The sequence below is a fragment of the Neoarius graeffei genome, chromosome 9 (assembly GCF_027579695.1).
Source record: "Neoarius graeffei isolate fNeoGra1 chromosome 9, fNeoGra1.pri, whole genome shotgun sequence".
Taxonomy (NCBI): domain Eukaryota; kingdom Metazoa; phylum Chordata; class Actinopteri; order Siluriformes; family Ariidae; genus Neoarius; species Neoarius graeffei.
The window spans coordinates 32991224-33003611 of NC_083577.1; the positions used below are offsets into that span (position 1 = coordinate 32991224).

General features: G+C 40.9%; 1 protein-coding gene across 1 annotated transcript; it reads left to right on the forward strand.

Annotated features, from left to right (window-relative positions):
• Positions 1-1495: 1495 nt before the first annotated feature.
• On the forward strand, positions 1496-3909 carry tmem177 (transmembrane protein 177). Its single transcript, XM_060928658.1, has 2 exons — positions 1496-1557; positions 2015-3909. Exon 2 carries the CDS (start codon positions 2038-2040, stop codon positions 2968-2970), a length of 933 nt encoding a protein of 310 aa, XP_060784641.1. The 5' UTR covers positions 1496-1557; positions 2015-2037; the 3' UTR covers positions 2971-3909.
• The last annotated feature ends 8479 nt before the right edge of the window (positions 3910-12388 follow it).

Genomic DNA, 12388 nt, shown 5'->3' on the forward strand with positions numbered 1-12388 from the left:
GTTGCTTAGAAGTTACCCTGGGGTCCTTTATGACCTCGCCGACTATTACACGCCTTGCTCTTGGAGTGATCTTTGTTGGCCGCCCACTCCTGGGGAGGGTAACAATGGTCTTGAATTCCCTCTATTTGTACACAATCTGTCTGACTGTGGATTGGTGGAGTCCAAACTCTTTAGAGATGGTTTTGTAACCTTTTCCAGCCTGAGGAGCATCAACAACGCTTTTTCTGAGGTCTTCAGAAATCTCCTTTGTTCGTGCCATGATACACTTCCACAAACGTGTTGTGAAGATCAGACTTTGATAGATCCCTGTTCTTTAAATAAAACAGGGTGCCCACTCACACCTGATTGTCATCCCATTGATTGAAAACACCTGACTCTAATTTCACCTTCAAATTAACTGCTAATCCTAGAGGTTCACATACTTTTGCCACTCACAGATATGTAATATTGGATCATTTTCCTCAATAAATAAATGACCAAGTATAATATTTTTGTCTCATTTGTTTAACTGCATTCTCTTGATCTACTTTTAGGACTTGTGTGAAAATCTGATGATGTTTTAGGTCATATTTATGCAGAAATATCGAAAATTCTAAAGGGTTCACAAACTTTCAAGCACCACTGTGTATATATATATATATATATATATATATATATATATATATATATATATATGAACACAGGGTGGCACGGTGGTGTAGTGGTTAGTGCTGTCGCCTCACAGCAAGAAGGTCCTGGGTTCGAGCCACGTGGCCAGCGAGGGCCTTTCTGTGTGGAGTTTGCATGTTCTCCCCGTGTCCGCGTGGGTTTCCTCCGGGTGCTCCGGTTTCCCCCACAGTCCAAAGACATGCAGGTTAGGTTAACTGGTGACTCTAAATTGACCGTAGGTGTGAATGTGAGTGTGAACGGTTGTCTGTGTCTATGTGTCAGCCCTGTGATGACCTGGCGACTTGTCCAGGGTGTACCCCGCCTTTCGCCCGTAGTCAGCTGGGATAGGATCCAGCTTGCCTGCAACCCTGTAGAACAGGATAAAGAGGCTACAGATGATGAGATGAGATGAGATGAGATATATGAACACACTTAAAACTGTGTATATATATATATATATATATATATATATATATATATATATATATATATATGAGAGAGACACACGTCTATCCTCACTGACACACTTTAAGATGCGTCAGTACTCGTCGTGTGCTGATTACAAAAGAAAATAAAAATTATTTTGTAAAGTATATATTTGCACGTTTTTATTATGAAATGTTTACACACAGATTCAAATCGGGTGCTGTCCTGAAAAACTGAATACCAAATGAACTTGTAGTGCACTAGGTGGGGTTCTAAAAGTCGTTAATTCATTCCCTAGTTAGTGTACACATATAGGGAGCCGTTTGCGATTCTACCAAGCTCAGTAGCGTCTGCCTTCCTTTTCTCTCCCCCGGACAGACGTAAAACTGACGTAAACAGTCCGACGCTTTACGGCAGTCGTTTGTTTTTGCTGGTGTGGTCCTTGCGTGAACTGTCCTTGTGGAAATGCAGATCTGAGCTCAAGTGCGTGTCAATTAAAGCTCATATAACTCATATTGGAAATGATTTTAAAGCTTATATGTTTGAACTATAGATCATGAACATTTTATGTTTTATTCTGTGAAATTGAGTTTAGTCTGATAGTACTATAGCTAAATTAGAGCCCTTGAAAAGTAGTGGCTTTGGTTAATTATCAGCAAACAGTCCCTAGTGAGTGCACAAGCCTACACCTGGAATGACGTAACGTCTCATGCACACTATGTAGTGCACTTTACATTCATTTGGAAGCCATTTGTGACTCCAGAATTAGATCTAGATATAGCTTAGAACTATTCCCAATTGTTGACTGCATCTTGCTTGTGAAATCCAGTACCATTTCTTGTTATCTGTTTATGTAATAATGAATCTTGTATTATTTTGACACCATCCTTAATATTCAAATCAATTACACTGAATTTAACAACACATTATATCTCTGCAGGGATACAACACCCAGAGAACGTCATGGCGTCTCGTTTTCTGAAGTTCTCAGTGCTGGTGCAGAAATATCGGACTCCTCTTCTCCTTGCCGGCTGCGGATGCGTCTTCACAGCCAACGTTTTCAATCACGTCTTTCCAGAAATCACGTACCGAAAGCTCTATCAGGCCTGGAGCAAAGGTGAGCCAAGCATCTTATCAGAAAAGCTGGAGGATGTATTCCAGCAGGTCCTGAAAGACTCAGCAGTCAGTTCTCCTGGTAACTATACGGCTTTCGCTGCTTACGGGTTCCATCCGGTTAGTGCAGGGATTCCATGGCTTCCCTCTGGAGCACAGATCGGCATCCCGTCCAACTTCAACAGCACCCCGGATGACCTGACAGGAATCACTAACCGCACCATTCTCATCAACGGTAAAGAGGTGGAGTGGGACAGTGAGACAGGTAGCACGCTGAAAAATGCCCTGGTGTTGTCTGAAGACGCACAGAAGTTTGCCATGGCACGTGAGGTGGCCCGATTAGAGTGTGCTGGCCCGGTGCTGCATGCTGTTGTGGCACCAACCTGTCTGGCTGGAGCCTGGATTTATAGCGTGGCTCTCAAGCAGATCTTCGGGCTCTTTGCTCGATCCGTTATCCTCAGAGCTGGCGTTAACATACTCGCTCTGGGTTTGGGAGCTGTGTCATACTTTTTAGCCTCTGACGCCGTGAACCAGTGGCTGGAGTTCCACTCGGACCAGCGGGCTGCCAGCCTTTCCCACAACTACGCAAAAGGTGGAGTTGAGTTCTATGAGAAGATTCTGGCGAGGAATAAGACTCTACGCGTTCTCATGGGGCCTAGAGGAGAGGAGTTGTACGCACCTAGCGGTAATCTGTTCCCTTCCAGCTTGATGAGTATGAAACATGCACCGTACACGTCGAGGCGAGACGGAATTCTGAATCTACTCAAAGAGCAGAAAGCCTAAAGGACGTTTGGTCTTTGAATGAATGATGAATTTGAATAAATGACCAGGCTGTGTTCACAAGGATTTTCTAATATCCAGCCATAAATGCATTCATATGTGTTGCTGTTACATGGTAGGTGTGTTTGAGGAGAGAGAAAGATCTTCAACTCAAATATATAGTACTGTGAAAAAGTCTTGGCACCCTATATTTTTTTTCATACAAATTTTATTGATTTCTATTTTATGACTTCTACATTATTGAGTCAGTACAAAAATATTTTAGAGTTCCAAATGTTCGTTTTCCAGCACAAAATTAAATGTTACGGGGAAAAAATGTATCTGAGCAGCATATAAGAGACCACTTTTCAGATTAAAAAAAGAAGGGTTTTGGTGCAGAATTAAAGTGTATGTAATGTCCCTAAACCCCACTTTTTTCCTTCTACAAAGCAACAGTCATTATGTTGATTGACCATGTGTTTTCGAATCATAGCTGAGCCAAAAGGCCATAAATTGACGGAAAATCAATAAGACAGCCGATTTTCACAGAATCTGCCGAGACTGAAACAGAAGATCCCGAAGAGGTGCGTGACGTCACGTGTAACAAAGATCCAGATATTAATTTTGTTCATGTGCGCAGCAGTGGTTAGACCAGTCTTGATATGGAATCACGTTTTGGAAAGAATTCTGATAGTGATTGGGATTTATATGTCGCATGAAGGGGCAGAAGATTATCAAGGATATTCCGGAGTAAATGGTTATCTTTTCGAGCCCCCAAGATGAGAAACAGATACCAGTTCACATAGTTCACGACAGTCCCGCTCATCGCCGATAGCACACCACCAGCCAGAGAGAATTGGAAACACAGATTGGTTTGTGGATTTTTATTCTAAGCTGGCCGCTGCAAAATATATGGAAAATATTAATGTACCTCAATAAATGCAGAAATATAACCTTTAAAAAGTACACTTATTCAGTGTAATTACTGAAAGAAAATATGAAGTGGGCGATAATGGGGGAATCGACGAACTGTCCAAATGTCAGATCAAATGTCATTTATGAAATCAATGACACTTGATGAATCAGATTTATTATTAGTAAGCCTAGTCATGTATAGATCTATGTGCAGTAAACAGTAAAAAAAAAAAAATGAGACCACGATAAATAATTTCAAAACTTTTCCCACCTTTAATGTGACCTATAACCTGTACAATTCAATTGAAAAACAAACAAATCTGTTACAGGGGAAAAAAATAAAAAATAAAAACATACAATAAGCTGGTTGCATAAGTGTGCACACCCTTAAACTAATACTTTGTTGAAGCACCTTTTGATTTAATTACAGCATTCAGTCTTTTTGGGTTCACACCTGCCATCAATTAAAATGACTCTGATTAACCCCAAATAAAGTTCAGACATTTACTCCGTTGCTTCTCCAGCAAAAGCCAGGGTTCACAGAGAGCTTACAAAGCGTCACAGGGATCTCACTGTTGAAAGGTATCAGTCAGGAGAAGGGTGCAAAAACATTTCCACGGCATTAGATATACCATGGAGCACAGTGAAGACCGTCATCAAGAAGTGGAGAAAATATGGGACAACAGTGACATCACCGAGAACTGGACGTCCCTCCAAAATTGATGAAAAGACGAGACGAGAACTGGTCAGGGAGGCTGCCGAGAGGCCGACAGCAACACTGAAGGAGCTGCAGGAATTTCTGGCAAGTAATGGTTGTGTACTACATGTGACAACAATCTCCCGTATTCTCTATAAGTCTGGACTATGAGGTAGGGTCAAAGAAAACCATCCAGGCCTGGCTAAATTTTGCAAAATAATACATCAACTCTCCCAAAAGCATGTGGGAAAATGTGTTCTGATCTGATGAAACCAAGGTTGAACTTTTTGGCCACAATTCCAAAAGGTATGTTTGGCGCAAAAACAACACTGCGCATCACCAAAAGAACCCCATACCCACGGTGAAGCATGGTGGTGGCGGCATCATGTTTTGGGGTTGTTTTTCTTCAGCTGGAACAGGGGCTTTAGTCAAGGTGGAGGGAATTATGAACAGTTCTAAATACCAGTCAATTTTGGCCCAAAACCTTCAGGTGTCTGCTAGAAAGCTGAAGATGAAGAGGAATTTCATCTTTCAGCATGACAATGACCCCAAAAAGTTTTGGAACGGCCCAGCCAGAGCCCAGACCTAAATCCAATTGAAAATCTGTGGGGTGACCTGAAGAGGGCTGTGCACAAGAGATGCCCTCGCAATCTGACAGATTTGGAGCGCTTTTGCAAGGAAGAGTGGGCAAGTATTGCCAAGTCTAGATGTGGCAGGCTGATAGACTCCGACCCAAAAAGACTGAATACTGTAATTAAATCAAAAGGTGCTTCAGCAAAGTATTAGTTTAAGGGTGTGCATACTTATGCAACCAGCTTATTGTACTTTTTTTTTTAATGTTTCTCCCCTGAACAGATTTGTTTGTTTTTCAATTGAATTGTACAGGTTATAGGTCACATTAAAGGTGGGAAAAGTTTTGAAATTATTTATCGTGGTCTAATTTTTTCACATCAGAAAAACCGATCATTTTAACGGGGTGTGTAGACTTTTTATATCCACTGTATGTGGTATATTTCAGGTGCCAGTGTGGTCATGTCAGCCAGTCTGAATAGTTGGCACACTTCCTGATTTCAAAAGGTTTTTTTTCTCTTCTGGCCTGTCATCTGTTCCATCAAGAACACATGTCCTTCATAGCTGTTCTTGTCGAAATGCTGCTCACAAATTCCCACTTGGCTCTTCTCCGGTGGCTTCGCCCGCTTTGTTTGCACAGTCCTCACCCACTGTCGCTTTAGTGTCATTTCTCGGAAATTCGTGAACCAAGTGCCCTGTTGTATATGAATTTGAATGTCCAAACACAACACTGCACTTTCCCATCATTATTTTTGTAAGATTCCATAAACAATATCCAATTTCAGTGAGTAAACAAGCACGGAGTCAGATGAACCGAAATGACCCAGATAAGCGGGGTTCTACACATGACGTCATGCGAGATTAGCCCTGAGGCAAGGCTGCCTTTTTCCAGGATGCCGCGATTTATCGATAGTTTTGTGTTTGATAATAAAATAACAAATAATTTACATTATCCCCCCACCCCCACTTTATTAATTAATTTTGGTTATTAGCAATGATGTATATTCATTTTAAACCATTACAATAAGGCATTACATACACTTTAAGAAGCGAGCGTGACAGCCAAAGTGTCCAGAAGAACTGCGGCTGGTTCTGTAAGACTACGTTCAGACTGCACCCTGAAACGACCCATATCTGATTTTTTTGCCCATATGCGACCTGTATCCGATTTGTTATTGACAATCTGAACGACACAGATCCGATTTTTTCACATGCGACCCAGGCTGCTTGGATATGTGGTCCTAATTCCGATGCATATCCGTTATTTTCACATGTGACTGCAGTCTGACCGGACAGGTCGCATTCATGCGACCTACACGTCATCAACAAGAGACGAACGTCACTATTCTGCGTTGGCTAATCCCGCCTCTTTGGTGGAAAACAACAACATTTGTACAGTTTTCAGAATTTAAATAGACTTTTATAGAATTGATCAAGCTAATGGTGGATTTGGTAGGGACCTGGATGTTGATCTGTTAGCCTGATTAAATAAAACAGTTTCTATAGCTGATTTATAACTTAAACCATCCTGTATTACAAGATTATAAGATTGTTCTGGAAATTTCCAGTAATTTGACACCTTCGGTCTCATTAGTCTGCTGTTAATCAGATTATTGTGCGAGTTCTGCCGCCGCCACAAAAACCACATCGCCAGGTCTCGCCTCATCTCCATCGCAAACTGCACTGGTGTTTCTGCACCTTGAGCCAGCGCTGAGAGAAGTTGCAGAATTCAGCTGTCTATAAACAATCTAAATAAATATTTATAAAAATGTAGAAAAAGTTTATTAATATGACGAAATAAATATGTGCAAATTATTAAGCCTGAATTAAGAGTTTGGTAATACAGCGGTCGTATCCCAAATGACTGCCTACTGAAGCTCGAGTGCACTATACAGAGTTTAAAAATCCATTACTTCCTAGTAACATGTAGTGCACTTATATAGAAATTAGAGAGACATTTAGGAGTCAACCCTCGTTACCAGGCTACACGTTTTCATTTCAGTTCAGAAACAAAAACACACACGAGACCTCACACTTTAACACTAACCAGATAATTAAACAAACAAAAAAAAAAAGAAATCATTAAACATGAAGAGTGCGCTTTTTTTTGTTTACGTATTACGTATATGTGCTTATTACATGTCAATTTGTGCATGCGGGACACTTTTGGGTCGTTTTCCGTTCATATTGGAGATCGCATACAAGTCTCATATAATTGGTAATGTGAACGGCCTAACAAAAAAATCGGATTTCACAACAAATCGGATATGGGTCGTTTCAGGTTGCAGTCTGAACGTAGTGTAAGATGCTCAGTAAAACCTACAGCTCACTTCCTTATAAAACTGCACTCGCTGTACCTGAGACTACCATGGTGGTGGTGGTGTTTTTTTTTTTTTTAAAGCAAAGGATCGTCTCACACCAAATATTGGGTTTGTTTCATTTATTATGGCTTACTGCTGTTTATAGTATTTTTTAATGTTGAATCTTTTCATTTCATTATTTTTTAAGCCATTTTTGGTCTACAGCATTTCTTTACATGTGCGTAAGACTTGCACAGTCCTGTATGTATTTGGTATTTTATAAAGACACACACACTGTGTGCAGAGTTAGGCTCGCCTAAAGCCTGGCTAAAACCATGTCCTGCTTGCTAACACATGCATACATTAGTGTACTTATTATGCACTGGCATGTGTTGATGTGAGCTGTCCTTCAGTGCCACTTTTTCAATGAATGAGTGGTAGGACTTCATTTTTTTATTTATTTATTTTTTTAATTATACACCCCCCCCCAACTGTATATAGGAATCACCCCGTCTGTCTGCCCGTCCATCCGTCTGTCCATGTGTCTTGTAAGCGCAACTCCTCCTAAACGGTTTGATGGATTTCGATGAAACTTTACACAGTTGCAGTATACCGCATGAAGGAAGATAATCCCGGTCCAATGTTTCAAAGGGGAGATAATTCAATTTATTCCCTTACATATGGCAATTTATTTTTTTCACGGTGCGGTTTCCATCAAATCCTGTGCTCTGATTGGCTGGCGAGTGGGTCCGTATCCTACGATACGGACCCCAGTTACGGACCCCGGTTACGGACCTCTGGCGACTCACTCATTCACAACAACAAACGTACCATTTTTTGTCAACATTTATCTTTTTTTTGATAAGATTTATTTACAAGATTATCAGAAATCTTATACATTTTTGCCAGCATTTCTCAGGAGAATTGCATTAATTTTAGAGCATGGACAGCGATAACGACAGTGTTCACAGCAAAAGCGAGTTTTACTACCCTGAGGAAGAAGAAATAAAAGAAAACATTTCAGGAGAAAGCTGAAAACCTCTAACTTGGTAACGCCGAGCAAAAACATGGCTGAATCCTGAATAACTCAATTTTGTATAAATAGGGGACTACATAGGTGACAAAATGTAGTTTTTTTCCTGCCATGGAAGTGCACTTGTATACCGAGGAGGAAGCCATTTGCATTACAGCCGTGAATGAGGATTCAAAATGGCGGCTCGGCTCGGTTTTCCCTTTCGGGCGCTCTTTATTTCTGTTAGAATTTGGTAAAGAAAAAAATATATATATTATTTACCAGCTTAAGGTTGGTCTGTATGGTGAAATACCGTGACCTCGGCCTTGAATACTGACCTCAGCCCAGAGGGCCTCGCTCAGTACTTTCAAGACCTCAGTCATGGTATTTCACCATACAGACCTCCCAGCTGGTAAATAACATGTATAATGATGACAGGCTCGTAAGCAGGGGGTATTCTATAGTGAGTTTACTCACAATTCTAGTTTTGACCAAAACATAATTGGGATACAAAAGACATCAGCACTAAAACAGGTTCAGAAAAATGTGCGATTGCAAAATTTTAAAAACTTCATGAAATACTTTGATAAAATCATATTTGCTCATGGTTCAAATGACAAGGTGTCTGAAAAGTCAGGAACCAATCAGAGTAAAACTACATATACTTAATTTTGTATTTAGAATTTACAACATAGTGTCTTGCAAAAGTATTCCCCCCCCGTTGGTCCTGTTTTGTCGCATTACAAGCTGGAATTAAAATGGATTTTTATCTTAAACTTATTGTTTGTGTCACAATAAAACAACAGTTTGCACATTTAAAGTGGTACGGTAGGCATGTTGTGTAAATCAAATGGTGCTAACCCTGCCGGAAATCCATTTTAATTCCAGTTTGTAATGTGACAAAACAGGACAAACACCAAGAGGGATGAATACTTTTGCAAGACACTTTATGTTCTACATGTTCACACTTACATTTTCTCTACCACTGTATCCCATTTTTGCGGATTTGGCTCAACATATAACTTGATTTTTCAGCACCCTGTGTTATTATAATATATTTAAAATATAATTATTGTGACATGCAAAAATAAACACTTCATTCCATTAATGACGTCATTCGGTTGTCTTCTTTATACCCTCATCACATTTCATGTTGTACATGTGAGATTTGTTTAATGCATAATCACTCGCTCTGAAACACACACACTCTCACACAGCTCAACTTTGGAAATTGCAAAGAGAACTGAGAGATACACCAAGCTAATTAACTCCCAATGGCAAGCAAGTGACAAGTCTTCATTGGTTTAAGGATAGAAATATACAATAGTAGGGACAGTTTGCATTTTGAATAAATTTGAATTCTTTACTCATTTTCATTTGTGTAAAAATTCATTTCCTTTGTATTTTTTTTCAATTGGTTTATTTCTAAAGATGTACAGATTACTTTTATAGATCCAGTCCCTGAATGTGGTCCAGAAATAGAGCTGAATAATTAACAGTTTGCTTGTTCATGCTTGTTATCCATCGCATGCTCGGTGAGGTCATTTCTAAAAGAGGCACCATTATTCGCTGTTTCCATGTGCTTTTATTTCAAAAGAAATCTTGAAAAAAAAAAAACCCACATGGCTATAGTTTCTTTTGTGTTATTAAGGTTGGATCACTATTATAGCCAAAGGCTAAAGCTACAGCCTTTGTATTTAAGGACTTTTTTTATCAGCTCCCTCTCAGATTGTAATGGGACTCGAAAGGAGTGATTTATATTATAAAAAGCTTAGGCAAGGGAGCCCAAGCTTATCCTCAAAGCCAAAGTGTTGCTCTCGTGATCATGAGAACACAGGGCCTGTGGCAGCACATTAGAAATATACATGTACATACAAACTTATAAACACCTCAAGAAAATTTAGAGTAGGCAATCCGTGTCTTTGGGAGGTGGGAGGAAACCAGAGAACGTACAGAAAACCACTTGGACATGGGAAAAACAAGATTTTTTTTTTTTAATTGGAATTTCTTCACTCCGGTGATGGTTGAGGCGGCACGGTGGTGTGGCGGTTAGCACTGTCGCCTCACAGCAAAAAGGTTCTGGGTTCGAGCCCAGCGGCCGACGAGGGCCTTTCTGTGCGGAGTTTGCATGTTCTCCCTGTGTCCGTGTGGGTTTCCTCTGGGTGCTCCAGTTTCCCCGACAGTCCAAAGACATGCAGGTTAGGCTAATTGTTGGCTCTAAATTGACCATAGGTGTGAATGTGAGTGTGAATGGTTGTGTGTCTCTATGTGTCAGCCCTGCGATGACGTGGCGACTTGTCCAGGGTGTACCCCGCCTCTTACCCATAGTCAGCAGGGATAGGCTCCAGCTTGCCTGTGACCCTGTACATTATAAGCGGTTACGGATAATGGCTGGAAGGTAATGGTTGAAGATTGAAATAAGTGTTTTAGGTGGGGTTTACATTAGACCGTATCAGCGGATCATCAGATTAACGTTTTTAAAACGATTAGTGAGCACACAGCAACACCAATACACGATTCGCGTGCACACAGCAACACCAATACACGGATACGCTCGGCTCCGCAGGCATCCTGGGCTCCAAATCACTCCGCCCTGAACAGCGAGTGCCCTCTGGAGGGTGCGCACTCCGGTCCTGCGCAGCTCACAGAGCGCGCGAGTGAAGTGCACAAGCAGTGATTCGGGACTGAGCCGCTGTGTGTGTGATCCCAGCGCATATCACTTACCACTTGCAAGTGGAAGGATGGCAAGCCTAAAGACAATCATAACTACACAATGGGCAGTATTTGCATCAGTATTTGCAGTATTTTCATACTTTTATACTCTTTAATGAAAGGTGATACAAGGCGGAAGTCCGCACCGTTTTTCAGCAGTCGCATCACATGACCAACGCCAGCGAATCAGGAAGGTGGATGTCACAGTGACGTTGTCCAATGACGACGCCAGCTAGAGCTCAGCACAGCGTATCCGCGTATTCTCAATGTTTACACAGCACCGGACCAGACACGATCTGGATTGAATACGTGGACCCTGGCGGATTCCCGTTTCCCGGCGTTTCCAGGCGTTTTAATGTAAATGGACAGTGCATCCACGAAGAAAACGAGACAGATACGGTCTAATGTAAACTTGGCCTTAGTCTTTGGTTTTTGAGTTTGTTCTGCAGGAGCAATGCTAAATTACAACTTGAAACCACGAACATATAACAACTGGTTATATTTGATTCTTAGTATATAAAGACAGTCACATTTCTGGACATTTCCCCCTCAGAAATAGAAATATCTTTCTGAAAATAGCTTCCAGTTCCTGTTTTTCTTCTTCCTTCTTTACATATCCAACATACTCTAAACATAGCTGTTCATTCTGCATAACAACAGATAAATACAACATATACAGTCCCCTCTGAAGGTACTGGAACAGCACTTTTCTTTTTGCTATACATTGAAGACATTTTTTTTGTTTGAGATCAGAAGGTGAATTGGTGGTTTGACCCCACCAATTTTTCGAGTGATCAGAAATATTCGAACATGTGACTACTTTTGATTTGAGCCCTGGGTTTTGCCTGTGAAGACTGCATTTGTTGTTTAAAAAAAGGATAAACCAGCATAAAGACCAGAGAGCTGTCTATGGGAGAAAAGAAAGCCATTTTGAATCTGAGAAAAGTGGGAACTTTGATTAGTGCCACTGCAGAAGCATTGAGCACAGCTAATACAACAAAATGGAATGCCCTGAAAAAGAAAGCAAGCACTGGTGTACTCACAACCAGACACTGAACAAGTCGACCAAGGAAAACCACAGCAGTTGATGACAGAAACATTGTGAGAGCTGTGAGGGAAAACCCCAAAACAACTTGGTCACCAGCAGCTTCCACAGGACAGGGGTGAAGGGGTGATAATCTACCATTTGAAGAAGACTTTCAGAGCAGAAATATACCACAAGATTCAAACCACTCA